At 44.7% G+C, this 27968-nt stretch overlaps 3 protein-coding genes across 11 annotated transcripts in view; 2 read left to right on the top strand and 1 right to left on the bottom strand.

Moving 5' to 3' along the window:
* The window catches only part of ARFGAP1 (ARF GTPase activating protein 1), a 42245-nt gene extending 18541 nt beyond the window's left edge, over positions 1-23704 (top strand). For 2 of the 8 annotated variants that reach the window (XM_085861390.1, XM_085861396.1), the window contains 8 exons: positions 1874-1985; positions 3388-3444; positions 4036-4068; positions 4389-4412; positions 4784-4840; positions 5832-5891; positions 19964-20061; positions 21748-23704. In XM_085861390.1, the coding sequence (XP_085717516.1) occupies positions 1874-1985; positions 3388-3444; positions 4036-4068; positions 4389-4412; positions 4784-4840; positions 5832-5891; positions 19964-20061; positions 21748-21964 (658 nt within the window). In that variant the 3' untranslated portion in view covers positions 21965-23704. The remainder of the gene's footprint in view (positions 1-1873; positions 1986-3387; positions 3445-4035; positions 4069-4388; positions 4413-4783; positions 4841-5831; positions 5892-19963; positions 20062-21747) is intronic. The other 6 variants (XR_015052768.1, XM_085861391.1, XM_085861394.1 and 3 more) reach the window with 6 other exon arrangements.
* The window catches only part of DSCC1 (DNA replication and sister chromatid cohesion 1), a 33971-nt gene continuing 29431 nt past the window's right edge, over positions 23429-27968 (bottom strand). Inside the window, exons 8-10 of the mRNA XM_085861389.1 lie at positions 27118-27272; positions 24695-24843; positions 23429-23958 (exon numbers count right to left, since the gene is read on the bottom strand). Of these exons, the coding sequence (XP_085717515.1) occupies positions 23850-23958; positions 24695-24843; positions 27118-27272 (413 nt within the window). The 3' untranslated portion in view covers positions 23429-23849. The remainder of the gene's footprint in view (positions 23959-24694; positions 24844-27117; positions 27273-27968) is intronic.
* Positions 23800-27968, top strand: part of LOC147009565 (hippocalcin-like protein 4) — a 43870-nt gene continuing 39701 nt past the window's right edge. For both annotated transcript variants that reach the window (XM_085861398.1, XM_085861397.1), the window contains exon 1: positions 23800-23916. The gene's annotated coding sequence lies outside the window, so the exon portion shown is untranslated. The remainder of the gene's footprint in view (positions 23917-27968) is intronic.

Here is a 27968-nt window from a genome sequence, read left to right as displayed (position 1 = left end):
ATCGAGCTCTGTGGGGCTATGCAGGTGCCATTGGGCTTACCAAATACCGAAAGCCCTGCCAGATTCGACAAACCCCTCGGAGAAGATGGATTTTTATGTCAAAATTCGCAGTTTTCTAAGTTCGTAACCTTGTGACCTTGACCTTGGGACGAAAATGAAAAATCGAGCTCCGTGGGGCTATGCAGGTGCCATTGAGCTAAACAAATACCGAAACCCCTGCCACATTCGACAAACCCCTAGGAGAAGATGGATTTTTTTTATGTCAAAATTCGCAATTTTCTAAGTTTGTGACCTTGACCTTGGAACAAAAATGAAAAATCGAGCTCCGTGGGGCTATGCAGGTGCCATTGGGCTAACCAAATACCGAAAGCCCTGCCAGATTCGACAAACCCCTCGGAGAAGATGGATTTTTTACGTCAAAATTCGCAATTTTCTAAGTTTGTGACCTTGACCTTGGAATGAAAATGAAAAATCGAGCTCTGTGGGGCTATGCAGGTGCCATTGGGCTAACCAAATACCAAAACCCCTGTCAGATTTGACAAACCCCCTTGGAAAAGATGCAAATTGAAATCGGCTACCCCATAAAAACACATGTTTTTTGGGCGTGGCTCCGTCCATAATGGGTGCACCATGCCCATTCTCAGGAAAACACAACTAGATCATGATATAAGACCTCCCACCAAAATTTTATCAGGATCGGATCAAAACCCATGGAGCTATGCTCGGGACAGACAGACAGACAGGCCGGTAGGTGGACATGGGTAGTCGCCTACCCAATAGAACCTGACGCGATGGGCCCATTAGATGGGGAATGACCTGAGGATTAAGCACAAGAAAATTCATGAATCTAGCTTCAAGGGTTAATGCTGCAGATTGTTTTTTCGTTAAAATAAACCCCACATTTAGAGGTTTTTTGGCCGTTGCTAGGCAACGGAGAGGTCCGTAGCTCTGCAACGGATGAGTCCGTAGCAACGGTTCTTTCTCACACATAACTCGGACATATCATGAACCTACCATACCAGTTTCATGTATATCTGACTCATAGTCTCTGAGATATAACGAACTTCATTTTTTTATTGTTTTCGACCAGGGTTCATTCAAAGTCAATCTTCTCCGACAGTTTTCATTGGATCCGGCTGGAAATTTTTGACAATATGGCTGAATGTACTGCCCACAGTGGCTCGTGGCCCGATTTTTGATTTTCGAAAAAATAATTTTTTTATGATTTTTCAAAAATTTCAAATTCCTGTTGCTCGGCAAGCAGGAATGGACGATAATCGTCCATAGCAACAGTTCTCATTTGCACACAACTCGGTCATGGTATGAACCTACCAACCAAGTTTCATCGAAATCGCCATTGTATTAACGGAGCACTTGACCAGACAGACAGACAGACAGACAGATGGAAATACTGATAATAAGGGTACAACAAATTTCAAAAAAAAAATTTTTGAATTTTTTTTTTTTCGACGAGATCGACTACCCAACAGACACACACCAATAACGAATATGGTGGTCACTTATTTTTTTCGTGAAAATATTTTTTCGTCAACTAATTGTTCACTATGGAGAGATAGAGCCAGACCGATATACAACACAACACGATATCTCAAAAAGTTGTGGGCGGATCCAGACGAAACTTGGTGGACAGGTTGGGTGTGTCGCAAGGATGAATTGATTCAATTTTGGTGAAGATGTAGATCTGGATCAGATAACTAGAATTTTCAAGTACTTTCTGCTTTAACTACTTACCTGGTTTGCAGCATTAATAATCAGCTGAAGGTGTTTGTTGATCTTCAGGCTTGGAATAAACAGCTTTTCCCCAATAACCAGGTGTGTGCATAGCAGGTTGCTGATTCTTCTTTGTTTTCAGCGGTGCTGCATATGGAAGCCAGGACAATCGTTACGTGGGCTTTGGGAACACGGTGCCCAATCAAAAACGAGATGAAGATGCTCTAAACAATGCAATGACTTCACTATATTCGGTAAAAAGCATTTTCCTTGTTTTGTAGCTTTTAGTTGCAGTCTGTAAAATCCACAGAACCACCCACTACAAACAATCAGTGTTTACTGATGCAGGCAAGTTGACAAGCTTCTTCTTTTTTTTAGTTAGTAATGCTAAATGTAAGTTAGTAAAACCCTTGGGAAGGAAATTGTTGAGCCAGGATCATGTCCGTGGGTCGACTCCTCTCCGCAGAGGGCTCAAGCTTGACTGATGCTCATGATCTTGCCAGAAAGAAATGCTTCTCAAGCCAATGTACCAGTCTGTTGACAAATGCTGTGGCAAGCTGTGTAAGAGCTGACACTGCATGAGGTAGTGGTGGTTCTTTGTTTTTCACAGACTGCAACTATGCTAGTTTGTCTATTTAATGTTGATATTCATCATCCTGGCTGCAACTTGGTTCTTATTAACCAGTAACGGGGTACATAAACGATGGTTGTATGATAGGCACCCCCTATTGGCCAGGACTCCTGCAGCAAAGGTTGACGCGAGACCGCCGGAGATGAACTGCCAAGACGCAGAGCAGAGGCGTTCCGTAGGCGTGGCGATTCTGTAGTGCGGTTTGGTTAGGATTTATTAACTTGTCCGTGTGCTGGTTTCAGTGTGCACATACGGCTCTGAGGGGAATTTGATTACCCTGGAGGATGGTCCTGCGGCTCAAAATTCCCAGAAACTCACTTTAAAAGCAACAGGTTTAACAAACAATGTGGATGGGGTACAGGAAGCGAACTGGAATAAAAATGAGAGAAACCCAATCGGCACGCTTAACCTAGACGGTAATAGTTTCCATGGCTCTTGTCGGTCTGTTCTTCCATGAGCAGGGACACAGGACAAACGGAATAGTTGATGGTGGTGCGTGGTATAGGTGTGCGCGGTCGTCTCTGTTAGTCGAGTGTCGGGAGGTGAGACGCGGGCTGGTCCGGTGCGATCGTAGCTGTATTTTTTTTTTATATCCCGACGCTCTCTCTCCCCACAGGTGCCTCACATATGCTCTTGTCGTGTTGAGGTAGCACATGTGGAGGTGCCATGTTGAAGTGAAGTTGTACAGCGTGAAAGAACAATGGGGTGATTTGAGAGTTTGATTGAAAAGGGTGCTATTCAAGACTGCTTATGGATTACTTCAATAGCACTAAACTTCTGCTTTTTTTTTTAAACAATTGTTAAAATCATTAAAAAAAAAAAAATTCATTTGCTATTAAAAAATCATCAAGGATTAGTGATAAAACCACACTATGTAGGGGATCGTGTGTACTATGAACTCTAGTTGTTGTTTTTAAGTTGAGTGGCATTGGTGTTTTTATTAGCTTTGCACACTCGTTTACACTGTAATGTTGATAGCCAGATGTAGCACACCGAGGATGAACTTTGTGTGCTTTGTCACGCAGGGCTGGAGCACCTTTGCTGTCAGTGCAAGCAAGTTTGCAGCAGCGGCTAAGGAGGGCGTGAGTTTTACGAGACGGTCCCCCATCTTTTGTCACCAATTGGTTGAATTAAATGGTCATCTTTTTTTTTTCTTCTTTTTTTTGCCCACAAAGCTCCCTAAGAACATCTCTGCATTTCAAGTCATGAATGATAATTTTGTATTTGGGATCATGATCCACAATCACCAAGTTTGTGAGCTCCGCTGAGCTGAGATCGCAAAAACTCAACCAACCCAGAGTTTTCCTTTTCAAAGAAGGGGCGAAGGCTTGTAATCCAATGTTTTGGCCACCGGGTGATCTTCGTCGGGCACCAACGCAGGCCTTGTACACGTGGATCTTAACTCCCCTCGCAAAAGGCGTTTGAAAACCGGGCCGTTTGGCCCTTGAATTTTTTAGAAAAACAACTTTTAAATAAATAAAATCTTTAAATTTCAACAAGCCTTCAATTCTGCAGGAAAGGTCCTGATAACATGTCGACAATTTTGAACATGTTTTTGATGATTTTCAAATGACTACGTCGGACCACAACCTCGCTGATAATCGGCAAATTAGGAAACTTGCACCTTGCTGTATTTGTAAAATGGTGACCTTTGTCTTTGTTCACCACTGCAGGCCGTTAAGTTTGGAAGCCAAGCATCTCAGAAGGTACAGCAGCATTTACCAACTCCCTCACCACAGCCCACCTCCTTCCCGTCATGTGTTCCTTCCTGATTCGTTTTAACTTTCTTCCCTCCATCCTTGTCTAATCTCCAACTCCGCCCCTCCCACACTCTCACAATAATCGAGCCTGCATCCGTCCTATCGCCATGTTTGAGCTCATGATGACGACCCTTAATTTGCTTTTGTTATGATTCTGACCCCTTCTTCTGCAAATCTCAGCGTGACCTCCGCGCCCAATTTTTCCCAACCGTTCCTTTCTCTCACCCACCCCGTTTTGTACGTTTGCTCACACGGGGGAAATGTAGCTGTGGAAGCAGAAACACGAGCCGGTACAGTAAACCCGAGGACCTTTCTTTACGCAAGGTTTTATTCCTCATTATTCTGCGCTCTGCATTGGGTCACATGTCATATTGCCTGCGTTATGACAGCGGTGATCCCTTCCATTGAGCCTGTTTCGGAGCAACTCGAGCTCGCTGTATGTAGCGCATGTCCAACAAGTTGTCTCGCCGTTGCCATCTTGGCAAACGGCAACGAGGTCGTCCGCATGTGGTTCCATACAGTCACTCAGTCTGACGCGGCATGTCGACGTGGGCACTGTGTGCAGTTGCTTTTACATTTTGACGTTTTCTTTTTGTTTTTGTAATTGCTTTGCCATTGCGATCGCTTCTCGTCACAATCCTCATCTTTCCTCATCCCACAGGCAACAGAGTTGGGACAGTCGGTCAACGACGTCGTGTTGAAACCAGCACAGGAGAAGGTTTGTTTTTCTTCCACATTTCAAGTGAATATGTAGTTAAAGCACAAATCCTTTAATCTGCTTTTTAATTTTTTATAAATGTATTTATAAAAAGAGATTGTTTTGTGTTTAAAAAAAAAAAAAATTTAAGTTTGAAATGTTGCTCAAATACTTTTCATCTGATTGTGAATGGGTCCCGTTCTGTAATTTTAAAAACTCCTCATTCTGGGTTGTGTTTATGCTCGTGTCGACGGGCTGCTCAGACCCGAAGAGTGAATTGACCAAATTTATTAGTTCGCCTGCAATATTTTTGCGTTGTGATTGATGTGGTTTCAAGAGGCAAATGTATTCCAATTCTCGGTTTTGGAAAGCAGATGCGTCGAGGCACTTTTACTTCCATTCCGACTCGACAATATAGAATGGTACACACAACTCTCACTTGTTTTATCTGAGGTTTATTATACCCACTGATACCCTGTGTCCCCACATGTTTTTTCTGCTCTTCCATGAATCATTCACATTTATATTTTTTGATGGGGGAGGGGCTGGTGGGAATACGGCCTACCACCTCCCCCCAAAAAAACCTTGTTTTTCCAGTGCAATTAAAATGGTCAAAATTAACTCCCAACTCAAAGCACAAGTCTAAACAGATTTTAAAAACGGAATTGAGGATTGGCCTGGTTTGTTCCCATCCGAACCCATGACTGATCGATGCTTCAATCCTCACACATTAAGCTGATTTGCCCGTTGTGTACCGATATCCTTGGAATTAATGGAAAAAATAACATCGATCTCTCCTGATTTCCTACATGTGAAGTATGCTCAGTCTATTCGACGAGCCTGGTTACTTTAATAAAATAAATAAACGAGGGTGTTGAATTGAAAGTGCTTGCCCTCCCCAGACTGTGATGTAAACCTGTGGAAATTACTTCCCTCTTTATTTAGCTCTTCAACTTGGCATCGAAAAAATCATCGTTTGTACAGACAGTGCCAATTTACCTTTTGATTACAGGTGAAGGAAGGAAAGCTCGTCGAAGATGTGACGAGCTCGGTCTCGAACATCGCAGCAAAGGTACGTGCGGAATCGTCGCAACGTGCACGTCTGTGCCGACACTCGTAGCATGAGGAATTGTTTTTGTCAAGACAGTGCGGAAAAGATCCCTAAAATTTAACTTTTTTTTTCGTGAACAAAAATATCCTTAGCTTTCAAATTTGCGATTTATCAGCGAACCTTTAGACTCGTGGACAGTCATTACACGGAAAGAGTGAGAAGAGTAGAAGGGTTTCCGGTGAAAACCGACGACTGGAGCAGCAATTTGGTGTCCTCCGATGTTCCTCTGCTCGTGTACGAGCCTTGGAAGCTCAGAGGCCCTCGCTTCGCACTCGAAGGGTTATCTTGGCACTCATTAAAAGCCAAGCTTTGTAACTTCTTCCGGCAATTTTGACAGGAATTTGTTCTTGGTGCCGGTGATAACTCGAGGGGGTGGAGGAAGGCAATGTCACATAGCTGGGAGGTGGCAGAAATCAAATTCACCGAGTTTGTATGTATTGCTTTAGCCATTGTATTTGTGTTTATGAACTGACTGGTCATCTCTGTCTCTCCTGGTCATGTTGGTGGCTCGGTGAGTCAAAGCCCTTCTAAATGGTCTAACCTTTACATCTGCTTTGCTTCAACCACCTTTGGAAATTTCATTTTCTCGCTTTGTGCCCACACCTCCCCCCCCTCCTCTACCCAAATCCCCTTTGTCTGTGTGTCCCATCAATTTGTCATCTTTCAACATACCAGTGGAAATACAATCGGAAAACTGCTTTTTTAAATTCTGAAAACCTTCAAAATTGTTATTTAATTGTACGAAAGCACTCCCTCAGTAGCTCTGGTGGCAAGAGCATCATCAGTAAAGGGAAAAGGGCCTCTATTGGTCACATTATTCAACCAGTTATTAATGAGGGTTTTGATCTGGCCTGTCCACAAGTCTATCTGGGTGTTCATTCTTATTTTAAAGTTTCCTCTCGACCATTTTGTTTTGCTGCTGCTGCTGATAATGTTGTTTGACCAACACTTTGCACAGGCCTTGTGTTTGTGAAAATTCATGACCTTTGCACATGTGGCACCCTTTTGTGTGGTCGTCTATGGTAATGTTCTGTGGAGATGCCCGCCTCCGTTAATCCATCTCACCCCAAACTCTGCTGTAGTTTGTCCCTCTTTCACTGTCGCCTTACCCAGCTACTCTTTTTCATTCCCCCCCCCCACTTCACCTCTTCCCTAATTACTACATATTTTTTCCATACAACACAGAATGGATGAGAACATAACACAAAAAAAGGAACAAATTATTAGTTCACCTGCAATATTTATTACACAACAAATGTAGGGAAAAAAAAGAAACAAATGTAGAAAGGGAGGGGGTGGCAGCACCAGCAGCTGGGGACTTGGACAAATAAGGGATGTGGGGAAGAAAGTGTGGGGTGAACAAGATGGATATATAGAAGGAAAAACTGGAAACTTGGCAAAATTTGGGCCTGTGGGAGGGTTATTGGGTGTAGAAAAGATCATGGTTAGGGATGGGGGGATAACTGAGATGGTAAACGGCTGTCTTGAAGCTTTGAGTGAAGAATGGCATTGAAGAGAACATGGACGTTAGTTCAACAAGTGGGAAAAAGTGTTTTTACCTTCAACTCTGCTCACAAGTGAGGCAGAGTACTTCACGTTCTGCCTGAAAAGCATTTGTCTCTTGATCTGCGAAAAGCAGTCTTGTGCCGCATTTACAGTAGTGAGAAAAAGTTTGTGAACCCTTTAAAAGTTTCTGTATTTCTGCATAAATTTGACTGAAAATGTGATCAGATCTTCATGTGTGTGTGTCTTCCATAACTTCAAAACCATGAAACCGAGCAGCCTGATACCTTCCATGCATACTGAACGAAATTCCAAGGGATTGCATGAATGTAAATTGGGTGTTTGGGTTCATTAAAACATCCCTTTTGAAGATCATTAACAGCCATATTTAATTAAAGGATCTGAGACAAAGACTTGCCTCCTTCAGTACCAGGTCTTTTCGGAGAATCCTTGGCTATCGCCAAGGCTATCTTATGGCAGGTCTCCTTGGGGGCTCCCTGCTGACGATCTCAAAGTTAAGTTTCCGGTCGTTATCTGTCCGTTTTAACTTTATTTTCTCACCTACATGTTGCTGTGTGTTCCTCGTTCGGTTTTGTTTCAAAAATCGTGCTATTTTGTGAGATTTCGTCAAACTTGTCTTACTGGGTGCTTGAGGCCTATCCTTGAGGCCTACCCTTTGTTCCCCTCGGTGTACGATCGTGTTTATTTGTTTTTTCTCCCCATTATCTTCAATTTCTATCTTTCCCACTTTCTTAACGTCCCCCATCCCAACTAATCACTCGATTTCTTATCTTAAAAAAAAAACCGCTACCTTTCTCCGATTCTTCTTCTTCTTCTTCTTCTTCTTCTTCATCTCCTCTTCTTCTTCCTCGTTTTTTTTTATTATATATATATTTTTTTCTTCTACAACACTTCCATGACTTCTGTTAAACTCTCTCAATCATTAATAATAATAACAAAAACGATCTCTTATAATGCTTCATCTTCCTCTTTCACACGTGTGGTACTCTTTGCTGTTTCATAATGCACTACTCTTCTACTATTTTAACAGACTGCTCTCACTTCGACCTTTCCTTCATACCTTGCCTAAAAAAATCCAACTGTTACAGCGTTTCTTCTCTCCATTCTCTGAATTCGCCTTTATTGCATCCCTCAAGAAATGTGTTTAATCGCATAACTGACCTAAAACTTTTAAAAACCCCAGTTTGCTATGAATGCTCGCTTTCCATCAACCATTCTTTTTTTCTAACTTCAGTGCCAACTCACTCCTCTCACCCCTCACTCTCAAAGCAACCATCCCACTCTTCTCCCTCCAAGCCTCCCTCTCACCTCTCTCAAAAACTCCGCCCTCACCTTTCTCCCACCATTCATCCCCCTCACTCATCCTTCCCAAAGTTGCCCCCCTCCCCCCTCCCATCCACAAAGCTGCCTCCTTCCACTGCCCTCTCACCTCCATCTCTTCACTCCACCTCCTCAAATCCTCAACTGCCTTCTTCCCCCTCTCCCCCAGCACCACAGAGCCTTTTCTCCTCCTCATTCGGCCCCCTCCCCTAGCCATTCTGCAATCCCCCACACTCTTTCAACAACACTCCTTACCTCCCCCCTCGTCCCTTGTCCTACCCTCACCCTCCCCCCCTCACCTCCTGCACCCAAAGCCTCCTCCCCTACCTCTTCATTAAAAGTATGGACCTCAAATATCCAGCGCCTTCGCTCAAACCTTTCAGATCTTTCCATACAGGTTGCCACTGACAAACCAGACATAATCTGCCTAACAGAGACTTTCCTCCCCCACGACGTGTCTGACTCCCAAGTATCTCTCCCTGGTTACTCCCTCCTCCGGTTTGACAGACCTGAGCCTCGCCCTGGTGGAGGAGTTGCTCTCTTCATCAAAGACTCTATTCCTCACTCTCCATGCACTGCTCTCACTCCCCCAAACCCCCAGGAATACCTCTGGCTCCGTCCACCGAACAGTGATGACTCCATCTACACCTCACTATCTGAAAACATGGACCATCTTCTATCTTCTCATCCAAACTCTCTCTTCCTCATATGTGGCGACTTCAATTGTCATCATGCCAGTTGGCTAGGTGTGGGTACCTCTCTCACCTGCCATGGCACCTCAGCAAAAGCTTTCTGCGACTCATTAGGACTGACTCAATCGGTCAACTTCCCGACCCGAATCTCAACCAATGGTACTCCATCTCTTCTGGATCTGATTTTGACAAATTTCCCTGACAATATCTGCTGTTCTTCTGACCACGTCCTTGTCAAAGTGAACATCTCTCTGGCTATTATCAGAGAACCACCTCACCGCCGTCGAGCTTGGCATTTCACTCAAGCCGACTGGCAGGGTCTCCAAGCAGCCCTCAAACTTATAGACTGGTCTCCTATCTCTACTTTCTCCAACATCAACCCATCCTGGGAATTCTTTCAAAGAAACTTGCTCTCCCTCATGCACAGATTTATCCCCTCTCATCTTCAGTTGTCCTACCCTTCCTCCCGCCCTTGGTTCACTGAAGCTTGTGGTGAGGCAGTTGTCCTGAAACAACTTGCCTTTGCCTCAAGGAAAGCAAACCCAACTGAGGGCAATCTCAGTTCCTTCCATAAAGCTCGGAACAAGTGTGTATCTACCCTCAGGAGAGCCAGAAAACAACATCTTTCTCATCTCAAGTCTGAACTCTCAAACCTCTCTCCCTCCTCAAAATCCTGGTGGCATCTAATCAAATCTGTTTCTGGTGTATGTTCCCCCTCCATCCCCTCCCTTCCCTCAAATGGCAGCACTGCTGATACCGCACGTGAAAAAGCTGAATGCCTAAACTCAGTGTTTGCAGATAAATCTTGTGTCCAAAACCCATCACTTTCTCTACCCACCTTACCCAGTCGCACCCAACTGTCCCTGGACTCTGTGTCCTTTTCTCCTGACAAGGTGGAGAGCTTGCTGTCAAACCTCGACTCGGATTCTGCAACCGGTCCAGATGGCATCGGCCCACGTGTCCTCAAAGCCTGCTCTTCTGCTCTTGCTCACCCTCTCTCTGTTCTATTCACCCTCTCATTTGCTCAAGGCCATCTGCTTGGAAATCAGCAAACATCACTGCCCTGCACAAAAAGGTGCAAAAACAGATCCCTGCAACTACAGACCAATCAGCCTTCTCCCAATCATCAGCAAGGTTATGGAATCCATAATCGCTTCAGACATCAAATCGTTCCTCTTCTCCAATGGCTTTTTCTGATTATCAATTTGGTTTCAGACCAGGTCACTCTACCTTGGATATGCTGCTTCTGCTCTCCCAACAATGGATGGAAGCCCTCAATGCCAGACAGGAAATCCGAGCCGTATCCCTGGATATATCACGTGCTTTTGACAGAGTCTGGCACCCTGCCCTGCTCACCAAACCTCCTTTCTATGGTATCCAAGGCCATCTCCACTCATGGCTCGCAGACTTCCTCTCCTGTCGCAGTCAACGTGTGGCTCTAAATGGAGTTCTTTCATCCCCCCTTCCTGTCCAGGCTGGAGTTCCTCAAGGTAGCGTTCTGGGCCGTTCTTTTTCTGGTTTTCATCAATGATCTGTCCGACTCTCTGGAAAATCCTCTATATCTCTTTGCTGATGACTCCACCCTCTGCCGTACCATCGGTCATCCCTCAGACCGGCAAGCAGCAGCTTCTTCGCTCACTGCTGATCTGGATAAAATCACAAACTGGTCCAACACGTGGAACATGTCTTTCAATCCAGACAAATCTCACACTCTCACTATGTCTCTTCGAAAGGACCGTTTAGAACCCCCCCCCCCATCCACTTTCTCAACAATCCTCTGGAAGAAGTCCTTTCTTTCAAGCTTCTGGGTCTCACTATCTGCCATGACCTTTCCTGGGAAAGCCACATTCCAAAGCCAGTCGCCGACTGGGAATCCTCCATCGTGCAAGGTCCTTCCTCGGCCCACCTGAGCTCCTGACCACTTACAAAGCTTTTGTCCACAGCCTGATGGAGTTCTGCTCTCCCCTCTGGGCTGGTGCTCCTGCTTCTCACCTTTCTCGGCTTCACGCTGTAGAAACCAAGGCATTTCAGATCATTGGCATGTCCTGCAATGAGGCTGAGTCTTTGGGCTTCTCACTCAATCACCGCAGGTTGGTCGGTGGTCTTTCTGTCTTCTACAGTCTCCTCTCCAGCCTCGCCCCCCCCCCTGCTCTCTCTGCGATATGTCCCCACCACATTTCTGCAGGGCGCTCAAGTTCTGCCAACAACCCCCTTCTGGTAAAACTACCAAAATCACGAATCGCTGCTCACCTTCACTCTTTCATTCCTCTTTTTCCCCGCCTTTGGAATAAACTCCCTCACTCTATTCATTCCCATTCTTCCCTCCAGGCCTTCAAAACAGCTGTTCACCACCACCTCTTATCATCCCCCATCCAAATCCTCGATCTTTTCTAACCCCCGATAATCCACCTTCAAATTCCCCGCTTTCTTTCCTGAAAGTCCCTGTAATGTCCATCTTCTATTCCGCATGTTCCCCGTCCCATCCCTCTCCCTTCCACAGATCTCCAAATGTCTCTGTTCCCCACTATTTTGTCCTTCCCACTCTATCCCCTCCTGCCTCATGCCCCCCCCCCCCTTGATGTGCGTTGTGTGTTAGCTCTCATACGAGCCTCGACAAGGTACACACAAAAAAAAAAAAAATCGCTGGCCACACGATGTCCCGAGTAGTTGCTGCAAGAGACTCAAATGAGATTTATTGCCTGTATAGACCGTGAGCATCAGCTGCAGGAGTATGGACATGTGGCTCGATTTCCTGATGCTGATCCTGCTCAGCAGATTCTCTCAGTGAGGGAGTCTCGTGAGTGGAGACGGACAACGGGAAGACCACATGCTTCATGGTTGCAGCAAATTGATCGGCACCTCAAGGAAATGGGGATGGGCAGAGGCCCCTGGAGTACCGATGGAAAGTGGACGCAGCGACCCACTGCTCCGGCACATGCTCCCATATCTAATGTAACCTTTAATTACATCCTTTATCAAGGCTCATCTTTGGTCAACCTGCTCTCCATTACTGGGGTCTTAATTAGCCATTTATTTATTTATTTACTGGACTCCTTAACAATGCTTTGACATTGAACAGGCCGCTACGGTTTCTTAACTATTGAGTTTTTTTTTTTTTTGGTTTTCTTTCCCCCTGGTTCGAAAAAGTATTTGAACCTCAGTTAATCAGCTTAATTAAAGGGGTAATTACAGTCAGGTGTTTCAATCAATGGGATGACAATCAGGAGTGAGTTTGGGTGTCTCTGCCCAATATGAAAAACAATCTGGTCGTCGCCATCAGTCTGGTCTTCACCACACAAGTTTGTGGAAGCGTGTCATCCCAGATCAAAATAGATTTCTGAGGACCTCAGAAAAAGTTGTCGATGCTCATCAGTCTTGAAAGTGTTACGAAACCATTTGTAAAGATGTTGGGCTCCACCAATCGTCAGGCAGATAGTGTACAAATGGAAAAAATTGAACGTCATTGTTCTTTCCAAGGGTTGTCCAAAAAAAAAACATTCCAAGAGCAAGGTGTACAATAATCCAGGTGGTCCCAAGAAACCCTCACGTAACATCAAAGGATCTGCAAGCCTCTCGTATTGGCTGTCCATTCGTGAATCCATTGAGCAAACACTGAACAAGAATGGTGTGCATGGTAGGATAGCAAGGAGGAAACCACTGCTCTCCAAGAAGAACATTGCCGCCCGTCAAGTTCGCCAAGGACCACTTGGAAGATCCAGAAGCTATTGGAAGAATGTTCTGTGGACAGATGAGTCGAAGGTGGAACTTTTTGGCGTAAATGAGAAACGTTGTGTTTGGTGAAAACCAAACACTGCATTCCAACAAAAGAACCTCATCCCAACCGTGAAGCATGGTGGTGGGAGTATCATGGTTTGGGGCTGCTTTGCTGCTTCAGGACCTGGACGGCTTACCATCATTGACAGGACCATGAACTCTAGATTGTACCAGCAAATTCGACAGGAGAATGTCAGGGAATCCGTTCGTGAGCTGCAGCTTACAGAAAGTGGGTCATGCGGCAACACAACGATCCTAAACACACAAGTAAATCTACAACAGAATGGCTGAAGCAGAAGAGATTTAGCATTTTGGAATGGCCAAGTCAAAGTCCAGACCTTAACCAAGTTGAAAGATTGTGGGAGAACCTGAAGCGAGCGTGCAGTTGATGTAAGAAAGCCCACAAATATCTGAGTTGAAGCTGTTCTGTAAGGAGGAATGGGCCAAAATTCCTCCAAGCCGATGTGCAGGATTCACAAACGTTCTCATCACTGTATTCCCCACACTATCCATGAGGGTTTTCGGCCCTTAGCAAATCTCGCACAAATGTTAAAAATCACTTGGGATTTACCCAAACGGGTCACCTCAATGCATGGCTGGCTTTAACGGCTTTGCATATTCGGGGGGCGGGGAGAGGTTAATATTTTTCGTTTCGTAACTCACCTTTCACCGTCTATAAAAGGTAATGTTAGTACAAACAAAATGTCTCAAAAAATCAAAACCTCGAGAACAAGAAGTTGAGATGTTGCGGAGACATGGCGAAAGAGCATTTATTATTAAAAGGAGACATGTCTGTCCATTTGTCATGCGAAGAAGTGGGACGACAAGCTGTAATGTTGTGGTTCTTGCTGCCTTTGCCATTGTTGATTTAATAAAAATGGTACCGTTGCAGAGCTAATAATCTATTTGTTTGGAACAAAAACTTGTGTCGGTTGAATCACGAAGATGCCTGTTTTTAAATCCCAGGGTCAAATAAAAAGTGGGAATTGAAGCTTAATGCAGTGGTCTAAAGGTAACAACAGGAACTCTTTCGGACACAAAATGAACACACAATCTTATATTGGGTAGTCGATCTATCTACCCTTATTGTCAGGTTTTCCATCGTTATGTCTGTTGGGTAGTCAATCTAGTCTACCCTTATTATCAGTATTTCCGTCGATATGTTTGTATGTATGTCTGTTCGATCCAGTGCTCAGTTAATACAATGGCAATTTCGATGAAACTTGGTTGGTAGGTTCATACCATGACCTAGTTGTGTGCAAATGAGAACCGTTGCTATGGACCCATCCGTTGCCTAGCAACGGACCTTTGAAATTTTTGAAAAATCCTAAAAAAAATTTTTGAAAATCAAAAATCGGGTCACGAGCGACTGTGGGCAGTACATTCAGCCATATTGTCAAAAATTTCCAGCCGGATCCTATGAAAACTGTCAGAGAAGATAGACTTTGAATGAACCCTGTCGAAAACAATAAAAAACGAAGTTCATGATATCTCAGACTTCTTCTTCTTTCGGCTGCTCCCGTGAGGGGTCGCCACAGCGGATCAACAGTCTCCATTTCGCTCTTTCCTCCACATCTTCCATTGACACTCCAACCACCGCATGGCCGCCCTCACCGTATCCATGAACCTCTTCTTTGGCCTTCCTCTTCTCCTCCTGCCTGGCGGCTCCATCTTCAACATCCTTCTCCCGATATACTCCGCTTCCCTCCTGTGCACATGTCCAAACCATCTCAATCTCGCCTCTTTCACTTTGTCTCCAAACCGTCCTACCTGCGCAGTCCCTCTAATATACTCATTCCTTATCCTGTCCATCCTCATCACTCCCGAGAATCGCAGCATCTTTAACTCTGCCACCTCCAGCTCCGCTTCCTGTCTTTTTGTTAGTGCCACCGCCTCCAAACCATACAACATAGCTGGTCTCTACCGTCTTATATACTTTCCCCTTCACTCTTGCAGCTACCCTTCTGTCACAAATTACTCCTGCAACTCTTCTCCAACCACTCCATCCTACCTGCACTCTCTTTTTCACTTCTCTCCCGCACTCTCCGTTACTTTGGACAGTTGATCCCAAGTATTTAAACCCATCCCCCTTCCCCACCTCAACTCCTTGCAACCGCACCATACCACCACCCTCCCTCTCATTTACGCACATGTACTCCGTCTTACTCCTACTGACTATCATTCCCCTTCTCTCCAGTGCGTACCTCCACCTCTCAAGGCTCGCCTCAGCCTGCTCCCGACTCTCCCGACAGATCATGATGTCATCCGCGAACATCATAGTCCATGGAGACTCCAGTCTGATCTCGTCCGTCAACCTGTCCATCACCATTGCAAACAGGAAAGGGCTGAGTCGATCCTTGGTGCAATCCCACTTTAACCTTAAACCGGTCCGTCATTCCTCACCGCTGTCACACTGTCCTCATACATATCCTGCACCATCCTCACATACTTCTCCACCACTCCCGACTTCCTCATACAATACCACAACTCCTCTCTTGGCACCCTATCATAAGCTTTCTCTAAATCCACAAACACACAATGTAACTCCTTCTGGCCTTCCCTATACTTCTCCATCAACATTCTCAAAGCAAACATCGCATCAGTGGTGCTCTTTCCTGGCATAAACCCATATTGCTGCTCACAAATCGTCACCTCTCCTCTCAACCGAGCTTCCACTACTCTTTCCCACAACTTCATGGTGTGGCTTGACAACTTTCTACCCATGTAATTACCACAGCTCTGCACATCACCCTTGTTCTTGAAAATCGGAACCAGTACACTTAATCTCCACTCCTCCGGCATCCTCTCACTTTCCAATATTTTATTAAACAATCTGGTTAACAACCCCACTGCCATCTTTCCTAAGCACTTCCATGCCTCCACTGGTATGTCATCTGGGCCAACCGCCTTTCCACTTTTCATCTTCTTCATAGCAGTCCTCACTTCATCCTTACTGATCCACCCCACTTCCAGATTCACTATCTCCACCTCTTCCAACCTTCTCTCTCTCATTTTCTTCATTCATCAGCTCCTCAAAGTACTCCATCCACCTTCTCAACACACTCTCCTCGCTCGTCAGCACATTCCCATTTACGTCCTTTATCACCCTAACCTGCAGCACATCCTTCCCAGCTCGGTCCCTCTGTCTTGCCAATCGGTATAAATCCTTTTCCCCTTCTTTTGTATCCAACTTCTCATACAGCTCGTCATATGCCTTTTCCTTAGCCTTTGCCACCTCTCTCTTTGCCTTGCGCCGTCACTCCTTGTACTCCTGCCTACTTTCTTCATCTCTCTGACTATCCCACTTCTTTTTCGCCAACCCCTTCTTCCTTATACTTTCCTGTACTTCCTCGTTCCACCACCAAGTCTGCTTATCTTCCTTCCTCTGTCCAGATGTCACACCAAGTACCTTCCGAGCTATCTCCCTCACCACTTCTGCTGTAGTTGCCCAATCATCCCACCCATCTTTACCACCATCCAACACCTGTCTCGCCTCTTCCCTAAATTCCACGCAACAGCCTTCCTCCTTCAGCTTCCACCATCTGGTCCTTGGTTCAGCCCTCACTCTCTTCCTCAACCTCACCTCTAAAGTCATCCTACAGACCACCAATTGATGCTGTCGAGCTTCACTCTCCCCTGCCACCACCTTACAGTCTCTAATCTCTTTCAGGTTACATCTCCTGCTTAAGATGTAATCCACCTGTGTGCACTTTCCTCCACTCTTGTATGTCACTCTGTGTTCCTCCTTCTTGAAATACGTATTTACCAGTGCCATTTCCATTCTTTTTGCAAACTCTACCACCATTTGCCCTTCCACATTTCTCTTGTTGAGACCGTACCTACCCATCACCTCCTCATCCTCTTTATTCCCTTCCCCAACATGCCCATTGAAATCTGCTCCAATCACCACTCTTTCATCCTTGGATACACTCTCCACCACTTCATCTAACTCACTCCAGAAATCTTCTTTATACTCCATCTCACACCCCATATGTGGGGCATATGCACTGATGACATTCATCATCACCCCTTCAATTTCCAACTTCACACTCATCACTCAGTCAGACACTCTCCTCACCTCCAATACCCTCTTGATATAATCTTCTTTCAGGATTACCCCGACACCATTTCTCCTCCCATCCACACCATGGTAGAACAGTTTGAAACCACCTCCAATGCTCCTCGCCTTACTCCCCATCCACTTGGTCTCTTGTACACACAGTATGTCCACCTTTCTTCTCTCCATCATATCAGCCAACTCTCACCCTTTGCCAGTCATCGTCCCAACATTCAGAGTTCCAACTCACCTCCACACTTCTACCCTTCCCCCTCTCTCACTGCCTCTGGACTCGCCTTCCCGTCTCCTTCTTCGCCCAGCAGTAGCACAATTTCCACTGGTACCCTGCTGACCACCGGTACCGGTGGCGGTCGTTGGAAACCCGGGCCTCGACCGATCTGGTATGGAAATTCGTTTTGTTGTCCGCATAATGATTTGGCATAGGTTTTTATGCCGGATGCCCTTCCTGACGCAACCCTGGTCGCCTCTTACGACACACAGGGATATGGTACACCTATTCTAACCGGGGCATACACTGGGCCCAGTACAACTAGTACTCATTTCACCGACCTCGGAAGGATGACAGGCTGAGTCAACCCCCTGGTGTTGTACGACTATATATATATATATACACACGTACATATATATATATATATATATATATATATATATATATATATATATATATATATATATATATATATATATATATATACACACGTACATATACACATACATATATATATATATATATGTACGTGTGTGTATATATATATATATATATATTCAGTGGCCCAACGGGGCTTGAACTCAGGACCTTTTGTGTCCCAAGCTGCTGTCCTAACCACTGCGCCAACACCAGGCATCATTATATCTCAGAGACTATGAGTCAGATATACATGAAACTGGTATGGTAGGTTCATAGTATGTCCTCATTATGTGTGAGAAAGAACCGTTGCTATGGACGCTTTCATTGGCTAGTAACGGCTGAAAAACGACTAAATTCGACTTGATCGACTACCCATGTCCGCCTACCGGCTTGTCTGCTGTTTGTCTGTCCAGGCCAGTACCCCGTTAATCGTAGGCCGATTTTGATGAAACTCTGGTGGTAGGTTCATACTATGACCTAGTTGTGTGCATTTGAGAACCGTTGCTTTGTACCCCTCAGTTGCCGAGCAACAGGACTTTGAAATTTTCAAAAAAAATCTAAAGAAATAAAAATATCGAAATTCAAAAATCAAACGATGATCGTTTGTGGGTAACACATTCAGCCTCCTTGACAAAAAATTCAGCCCGCTCCCATGAAAACTGTCCGAGAAGATAGACTTTGAATGAACCCTGGTCGAAAAAAAATTAAAAAACCAAGTTCGTTATATCTCAGAGACGATGAGTCGGGCATACATGAAACTGGTATGGTAGGTTCATGGTATGTCCTTGTTATGTGTGAGAAAGAACCGTCGCTATGGACACTTTTGTTGGCTAGTAACGGCTGAAAAACGACTAAATTTGACTTTATTGACTACCCATGTCTGCCTGCCGGCTTGTTTCGTCGTAACTCTCGAAACGATAGAAAGAATTTTTTTTTTTTTAAAGGACATGGAAGAAACACAAACAACAAGTCCGGAGACAGCGATGGTTCACGAGCAATGTACACAGTTCGCCTTTTTTATATATTAACCTTCGAGGGGACGCCACAGGCAAACTGGCGGGAATCGGGAAAAACGTAAATGATGAACGTTGTAGTACTCGAAGAGCACGACTTGCATACCAACTTTCATTCGAAACAGTTGAAAATCCTAGGAGCTCGATGCCCAATCTATTGATTTTTTTTTTTGACATTTTCTAAGTTCGTGACCTTGTGACCTTGACCTTGGGACGAAAATGAAATATCGAGCTCCGTGGGGCGATGCAGGTGCCATTGGGCTAACCAAATACCGAAACCCTGCCAGATTCGACAAACCCCCTCGGAGAAGATGTAACTTGAAACCGGCTACCCCCTAAAAACATGTTTTTTTGGGCATGGCTCCGCCCATAATGGGCACACCACGCCCATTCTCAGGAAAACACAACTAGATCATGATATAAACCTCCCACCCAAATTTTATCAGGATCGGATCAAAACCCACGGAGCTATGCTCGGGACAGACAGACAGACAGACAGACACACACCCATAACGAATATAGTGGTCACTTACTGACTCGTGAACCAACAATCACAGGCACCACGACAGCAACAACAGCAACTAAGTGTTATAAAAGATCCATTCTCCCGCCCCAGCACGTTTCACATCATTTTACTTTCTCGTTGAGATACACAAACAGACATGCAATGTTTGTGAAGTACAACATGTTGCCTTTTAATTAAACATCAGTGAAGCGATGGGTATGCATACCTTGGACATGCAAATTCACCTTATATTCACGCATGTCTCCAGCAGGTGAACTTATTGGTATAACTAATGGAAACACCTGAACAACGCACACAACTCGCTGGTGGTTCGTTTCAATGTTGCTGATTGGTGTGGTCCAAATTTGGTGGTTGATATCTTTTTTTTTTTTTGTTCCTCATAATTAGGTAGCTTGCTTGTGGAGTTTGTTCCCCCCTTTCCCTCCCTGTCAAGTGGATGAAAAAAAGTGATCATTTCAATTGCTTTGGCTTTTTACAGGTGCAGGATGCAGGTGTAAAAGGCTGGAGGGAAATGAGTAACTTGTTTGCAGTAAAGGAGAGTCACGAGAATATTCCGGGAACAAACTCTTCACAAAGGTACGGTTAATTGGAGTTTGCACTTGTTCTACCATTTTACTCCTTCAGTTGTCCATCAGATAAGCACAGACTTGATGGTCATTTCGTTCTTTTATCGACATATCAGTGGGGACCTGGGGGAGGGGGGGGGTGAGTGCGATAACTCGCAGAGATACTCTTCCCGAAAGACACCGTAGGATCATTCACGTCCAACTAATGGTCGCAGGTGGTGCAGTTTAAACGGAACGGTGCACACATTGATGCCCCACCCCATTTGCATATCACCAGGGTAACAGAATTTATAGCTGGGTCGAGATTCAAACCCAGGCAATGAGCACACATCAGAGATGAGTGCACATCCCTTCACGCTATCCTGCTAGCCTTAACAGATGCACATGCATTGAAACTCTTAAAACTCCAAGAATTGAAAGTAACAAACTACCGTAATCACCAATGTGTAATACACAGGGCACTTTTCAGATAAAATTCTCATGAAAATACCACTTTATATGGACAACCCACACCCAAAAAATTAATCCCAGTAACAATGAACTCCAGTTCATGATTGGAAGTTTAGTTAACTCAAAAGCAGTGTTTTGCCAATCATGGAGAGGCATTTTATATTTTTTAAATTAAATTAATTTATTTATTTGTGTGCAGCCTGTGGCTGCTTGGCTCCATTTATTGGAGGTGCAGCTTTGCTGTTGCAGTGTCCCTGTTACCAGGGAGCTGGTACTCATTTTGCCAACCTCAGGAGGATGATAGGCTGAGTAAACCCTACCTTGTGTTAAGGTCTTGGTTTGAACTCAAGACCCCAGGATCTTAAGCCAAGCACCTTCACCGTTAATCCAACACCAGGGCTAGATTGTGTTTAATTCAGCATTACCAATGACCTCTAACTTGAATGAAACGCATTATGATGAACGACGATGTGGCATGTTGAATGTACCGAACAACTCTTACTGAGTGACATGTGACATCGAGAATATTAACACAGTATGAGCTCGTTAACTGTTAAATCTTTAGCGAGACGTTACTTTACGGTAATGCTCAAGCAGTCTATTGCGTTGCAATGCACGTGTTGATGCCCAAGCTTATTTTGCAGCTATGCCTGTGTATATATTTTAAATGTTTAACTCTGAACCCTGAGCTCCTTGGACTTTTGGCTCCCCCCACCCTGGCCTCCCTGAATAATAATAATAAAAAAGTCTGCTCAGGTATATGGAGGTTTGAATAGCAGCTGGTAAAACGGTCGTGAGGGTTCAAAGGTTTTAAAAGCAAACTAATGTATTAAAACCGAACAATTTTAATTCTTCTTTAAAAAAAAAAGTTCATTCAGAACAACAAAAAAATTCAATGTTGCATAACATATCCCACAATGCACTGCATTTTCGAAATAGTGACACCCCAGTAAGGAAGGTTGGTCTTGTGTTGGTGCGAAAAACCTGGAGAAATTGAGTGTTCTCTTTAGTTCCGTGGATAATACACAAAATTTTGATCAGACATTTCAGGGGGTAAAGTGTGGCTGATACACGTGATTACAGTATTGTTGTTTGGAATAACCTGTCATGCGAGTGGTATAACATGATCACTGGCTCGGCATTGACGGTATGTGTGCGTATGTAATATATATATATATATATATATATATATATATATATATATATATATATTATGCTCTTCCTCCTGCTTGTACTGTGTGCACAGTGATCTCGGCGGGGAATTCTGGGACGGCTTTGGGCAGAAAGATGATTCGTCCTATCAGAACGTGGGTAGCAACAGCAAGGAGGGGCTTGCGGAAACAGCTGGCCAAAGCTGTGGTTCATTGGAGAACTGGAGCAGCTGGGACAACTGGGACGTGAAGCAGGAGTTGGAGGGAAAAGAAGATCCAAAACAGGACACTTGGGCTGTCGATGGCTGGTAGAGCAGCTGTTTGGCCACGTTTAATCGTGGTACCTGGCGGCAGCTGCAATTTTCACCTGAAAGTGGGACAGCTGACTACTACCCCAAAAGGTGTCACACGTAGTCATGATGTTCTCATCCAATCCGATTTGGTTTCGCTGTCATGGAAGCAGGTAAAAGGTGTGTTAAATTTTTTTGTTGTGGAAGCTTGATAACCATTCAGTTGATTATTAAGACAAACTTAAACTGTGATTCCATTTGCAAAAATAAGATTGTCATCGTTCTTCAACTGTCATGTTTGAGCATAGCCGTGGAATTAGGGTCAGATAATGGACAGATGTTGGCCTGATGGGGTCCAATTGAAATGGGGTTTTTGTTAAAATTATAAATAAATGTAGTTTGACAGATTAGGTGACCACCAATAAGTAGAACCCCAGTAGGCAAGGCAAGGCTCATGTCTGACATCCGAGTGGTCTTCATCAAGGATTATACCTGGTGTGAAGTACCCTTCCAAGGGTGGGAGGGGGTGAAAGCATCATGTGAAGGAGTCCCAACATGTGCATCATGGTATATTGGGTGTGGACAGTTTGGCCTATAGGTGGTTATCTCTATCCTTTATATAAATCTAAGGTAATCAAAAGAAAAACATTTCTTTACATTTTTTGTGATGTGACCTTATAAAAATGTTAGATACCTCCACCTACATGCAATAACAGGTCACAATATGCTTATTGCATTGATGCAATGCCTCATCCCTTTGGAAAGGACTTCATCTGCCTGAGTCCTGCCTAATAACCCCCTGATCAAACTAGAGCTGAGCCTCCTTGTATGCTGGGTAACTGCACACAGAGGTGCCTTCAAATTTGAAGGGGACTTTGTGTTGCGATCATGTCGGAGACGTTTGAGCGACAAATTTTGAGACTATTTACATTCCCGGTTTCCTGCAGTGTGACGCAAGTTACCATTGTCTGAGCAGGGACGTTTCACCGCTACACTCGAGCCTTTTTCTCCATGCACTTCCCTTCCGGCTCCTCGCAACACCTCATTTGCATCATTTCCCGAAACTCGAGGCCAAGTACTACGAAGGTACACGCCGTGCAACTTTGCCAAATGTGATCCAAACAAGATTGATGATCATGGCCACCCCCTCCCCACTGGTGGTTGCAGTTTCAGATATTTGTGCATTCGTCACAATTTGGAAGGACTCAAAAAAAAAATTTTTTTTTTTTCTAACATTCCGAGAATCCTTTTATTCAACCAATGAAGTGGACTCTTTGGATCCTGATGTAACTTTTGCAGGACAAGGTTTAACCTTAGATGGCATCAGGGGAAGACCATCGTCAGTTTTAACATGGACAACTCATGTGGTGCTTTGTTTGGATTTCTTGAGCATTCCCCCTCCCCCAACGCGATTTGTCTAATTATATAGGAACTCATTTGTATAACCACAATAGTCAGGATTGATAGAATGATGCAACCCTCCAGATGCTGTCGACATCTTTTACTCGTTGTAAATGTCCTTGGTAAGTAAGGTTTGTTTGAATCGCAAACAATATTCTCAGCGCCGCAGGTATTATTGCAACCTGGGGTGTACATCCAGGGTGTGACATAAAAAATACTCCAGTAGTTCTAACTTGGTGAAAAAGACTTCTAATTTATCCTCCTCTCAACACTTTGTGAACCGTTCTCTGCTTGCTGTGCATGCTTACTGGTCTTGCCTTGTTTAATCAGACAAAAATGACAATTAAAACCTGTTGTGAAACGCCTGCTTTCATTTGCTATTATGAAACCGAAATCGCATCTGGGGGACGTCGTGAGGAGCACTGCTGGACCGGTTTGCACGAGTGGCTGTTGCTGTCAACGCAGGATTTGAATTTCGGACCGAGCTCGGAGCTACCTTCTGGAAGTCAGTGGACGGGGCGGCGCGTGCTGTACATTTTCACCCCACGTTGGACAGAACATCGCGTGTGCTTCGTGAGTAGAGCAGCAACAGTCTGCCTTTCACTACACAGGTCCCTGTGAAAACAAGTACAAACAAACACCAATGCTTTTTTGGTAATCCTACGATATAAAATAAAGCAATTCTCTGTACGTCTGCCATTTCCTGGCCCAATGTACCAGACTGTTACAGAGCGTTTGTTCTGCAGAAGCAGATTCGTGGCCTGGGGTCATGCCGGGAGGTTTGCCATCCCTTTCCCAGCAGTAGTTAGGGGAGGAATTTGTTGAGGGTGCCGGCGATAGCCCGCCTATTCTTCACGAAGGACACCATGCACTCTTTATTGTCCACCAGCTAATGCCGGCAGATGGGACGTCCAGTTTAATATCCATCCGAGGGATGGCGCGTGCGCACACACACACATTGATGAAACATCAGGACGACAGCTTTTAGCTGGGTTGTGTTTCAAACTGTCGAGTGTGCAAGCCTCTCGGCCACCGTCAGCCTTATGTCTGATAACTATAGAATCAAACGGCTTGGCCAACGTCTATCAAATTTTACATATGTGCTCTGGTTACCCAGGGTCAGGTCATGGGCACAAAATATCACCTCAGTCCTCCCAATGAGGGTGGGGAGACGACTTGCATTTTTGCCTGTACATGTGGAATGGTGCAATTGGTTTAACCACTGATCCTTGCCTGAGGGAGAGGGCTTTTACGCTGCTCCCGTAGGGAGCGGGCATTACTCGTGTTCTAAATTATCTGCACTGATGGATTTTGTGCCCAAATAACTGCTCCAAAGCTTCAAGTTTCTCACCGTATGTATGGGACGATGTCATCCTCGCTCCATCTTGAGCGCAGAGTGAAGAGCCGGTTGAACCGTTCGTTAACGTCCTCGGGGAGATCGGAAGTTCTCATGAGGGAGATGACTGGCGGGGAGGATTCTCGATCTACCAATACCAATCCCTAGAGCACACGTAGGAAGGAGGGTTCAGCCATTGAGGAATTAATCTCAAATTGGAAAAAATTACCTGTCACACCTGCGCCTGATCACATCACAATAACGGGTCCAACAGGCTGTAGTTCTTACACAACCATACCCGCTTGACTTGGACTACTGGCCCAGCAGGGTAATGCTTCGATATTTCCGTGATACCTTTCTATAGGCACAGCAACCAAACTCGAGGCCATGTCCTCAGCGCCACACCTGGTGTTCTGCTGAGCAGAACAGATAGGTGCAGCACCAGCTAACAGAGCAAATCAGGTGGGGTACAACTTCCCGTCTAACTATACTTGTCCACTGTCGGCCCAATGAAGGAAAAGACCACCGAGACAGATTGGAAATAACAACCAATTATTTATCACACACATACACACAAGCAAGCAAGAAATCAATCATTTAAAAGAGTATTTACAGGTAAGAAAGCAAAAGGCACTCAAGAGCAGATGTACCTTACCGATCTTTATTCTTATACAATGTTATTTAAACAAGAAACTTGGCCATCAATCAACCACGAATGTTCTCAGACTGAGTATACATGCATGGTAAAGCAGAGGAGAAAAACTAGTTCTCGTTAATCGTCCATGATGTATCAGAAGCCATCAACATCACTTCTTCACAGACAATTTGTCTGACCTGAAAGCTTCAGAGCATTTGTCTTAAGAGTCGACCGTGTACGGAAGAAACACGTGATCACAGCTTCTGTTTGAAGAAAGCTTCTGAACACAATTTCAGCTTTTATCACTCCTGAACCCCATACAAAAATAAAAGATATTGTTGCGTTGACAGGTGTTGCTTAGCACCTCCGTCACACCAAATCAGTCTTTTGTGAACAGATTAATTAAATTAAACCACTCGAGCTGCTGGTAACGCAGATTCTTCTCCTGAAATGGAATCTGTATCCTACCGGTCTCTTAAAACTAGTTTGTTTAACCAATTTAGGTTGGTTAAACAAACCAACCTAAATATCCCCAGATTTCTAATCGGGAAAGAAAAACGGTTTGCGCAAACAAGGTGGGAAATAAGGCTGCACATTAAAAAAAAAAAAAAAGTTTATTAAAGACAAAATACTACACAAATAGAGAATCTAGGGATGAAAGGCAAACAAATGAATAAAGACAAATAAATATACACACTTGATGTAGGAATCATAGCCTGGTGTTGGCGTAGTGGTTAGGGTAGCGGCTTGGGATCCAAAAGGTCCTGAGTTCAAGCCCCGTTCGCAGCTTGAATTAATACACACCAGGAGGTTGAATCAGCCTGTCATCCTTCCGAGGTCGGCGAAATTAGTACCAGTGTACTAGGCCTGGTGTATGCCCCAGTTAAAATAGGTGTACCATATCCCTGTGTCTTAAGAGGCGACCAGGGTTGCGTCAGGAAGGGCATCCGGCGTAAAACATGTGCCAAATCACTATGCGGATCATACGGATGATCCGCTGTGGCGACCCTTAACGTGAGCAGCCGAAAGAAGAAGATGTAGGAATCATAGATGCTGCGACCACACAATCTCACACAGATCAGGAAGCCAGGCAAGCTTAAAGGATACAGGGGTGGAAGCAGGATCCACCACAGGCAGCACAGGAGGGATCCAGGGAGGTACAAGTCAGCCCCGACGACTGTGAAAACGAGTTCACTGCATGTCGATGCCAGAGAGAATACAAATCCCCGACTCAGAGAATCCCCAACTGCCCAGACTTCAACTCCAACTGACTACGAGCACCCATGCGCAACCTTTTATTCCCTCCCCACTGCAGCCACATCCACAGCGATCTTCGCCTCCAGATTAGCACCGCGAATCACATGGTACACAGCCGTCATGTGGGCCGGCTGGTTTTATGGCACCCCTTAATCCAGTGGGGATGGAATGGGGAAGGGGGGGATTTAAATTCCACACACAGATACAGACAACCATGAAAGCTCTCCTGCTCCCCCCCCCCCCCCGTTCTTACCTGGTTTTACAAACAGAACTACACATTACACTTTCCTATGTAATATCTCCATCAACTATGCAGACTCACAGCATACATAAAAATATGACAACTTCACTCAAACTTCCTGGTTACAAAAGAAAAGAAAAGTTCTAACCTATACGAACACACAGTACACCGCCACACAAAGGAAGAATAAAACGCACCACGTTCACTTAATATACTAATACTACTGAATTCATACACCCTCAAGCGAACAACCATGTCAGCGAAACGGAGTCCCACATGCATGCTCGTGTAGGTGTTCCTCACCTCAAGCTGAACCAAGTCTGTGTGCATGCCTTCTGGTACACTCTGGCTCCACACAGTCAGGAACTCAGACAAATTGAACGAGATGGAGGCACGGAGCAGCATTTCCGCTAATGCACGGCACACACGTACCTCGTCCAGGGCGTAGTGCACCTCGACTGCATCACAGCAGGGAAAGGGAAGCAATGTCAAAATAAAACTATTTAATGCATCAAAACGAAGGTACATCGATTCAGCTTTTTCATGTACACAAATGCTTGGTTTAATTAGTTTAACATCAAGTGAAAATACCATATTTTCTCCAATAAGTAGCCCCCCCCCCCACTCCAACTCTCCAATAAATGCCAGTGTGGTGGTTGTTGGAGTCAAGCCAAAAAAAAATAAAAAATTATGACAAAACAATTTATACTTTTGTAATGCGTGTATGTATGCCTGTTGTTGGCTTAATGGTTAGAGTGGTGGGCTTGGGATCCTCTGGTCTTGAGTTCAAGTCCTGCTCATCTGTTGAATTAACACCAGGTGGGGTTGACTCAGCCTGTCATCCTTATTAGGTCGACAAAATGAGTACCAGCTTGTGTCGGAGTGGTGACCCGTCCAGGATTGTACCCAATAGCCAAGGAGACTGCTGAGGCAGCACAAACGCTCTGCACAGAGTATGGTCCCAATGGATGGATGGAATATGTGTATGTATTCCGAAAAGGAGAATCATCCGTCCGTCTGTTGGAAAACTAATAATCGATTTCCTTGGAACAAAAAATTGTCAGTTTAAACATAAACTGGAGCGAAGTTGATGGCACGTCATCGCAAATCCCCATGCTTCCCACCTAAAGCAAAGTTGAAAGATGAAAGACCCA

The sequence above is a fragment of the Eptatretus burgeri genome, chromosome 17 (genome assembly GCF_056783735.1).
Source record: "Eptatretus burgeri isolate ZD-2024b chromosome 17, Ebu_testis_v1, whole genome shotgun sequence".
In the NCBI taxonomy this organism is placed as follows: Eukaryota; Metazoa; Chordata; class Myxini; order Myxiniformes; family Myxinidae; genus Eptatretus; species Eptatretus burgeri.
The sequence above is the reverse complement of the archived record's forward strand: the minus strand, read 5'-3'. Positions and strand labels throughout refer to the sequence as shown.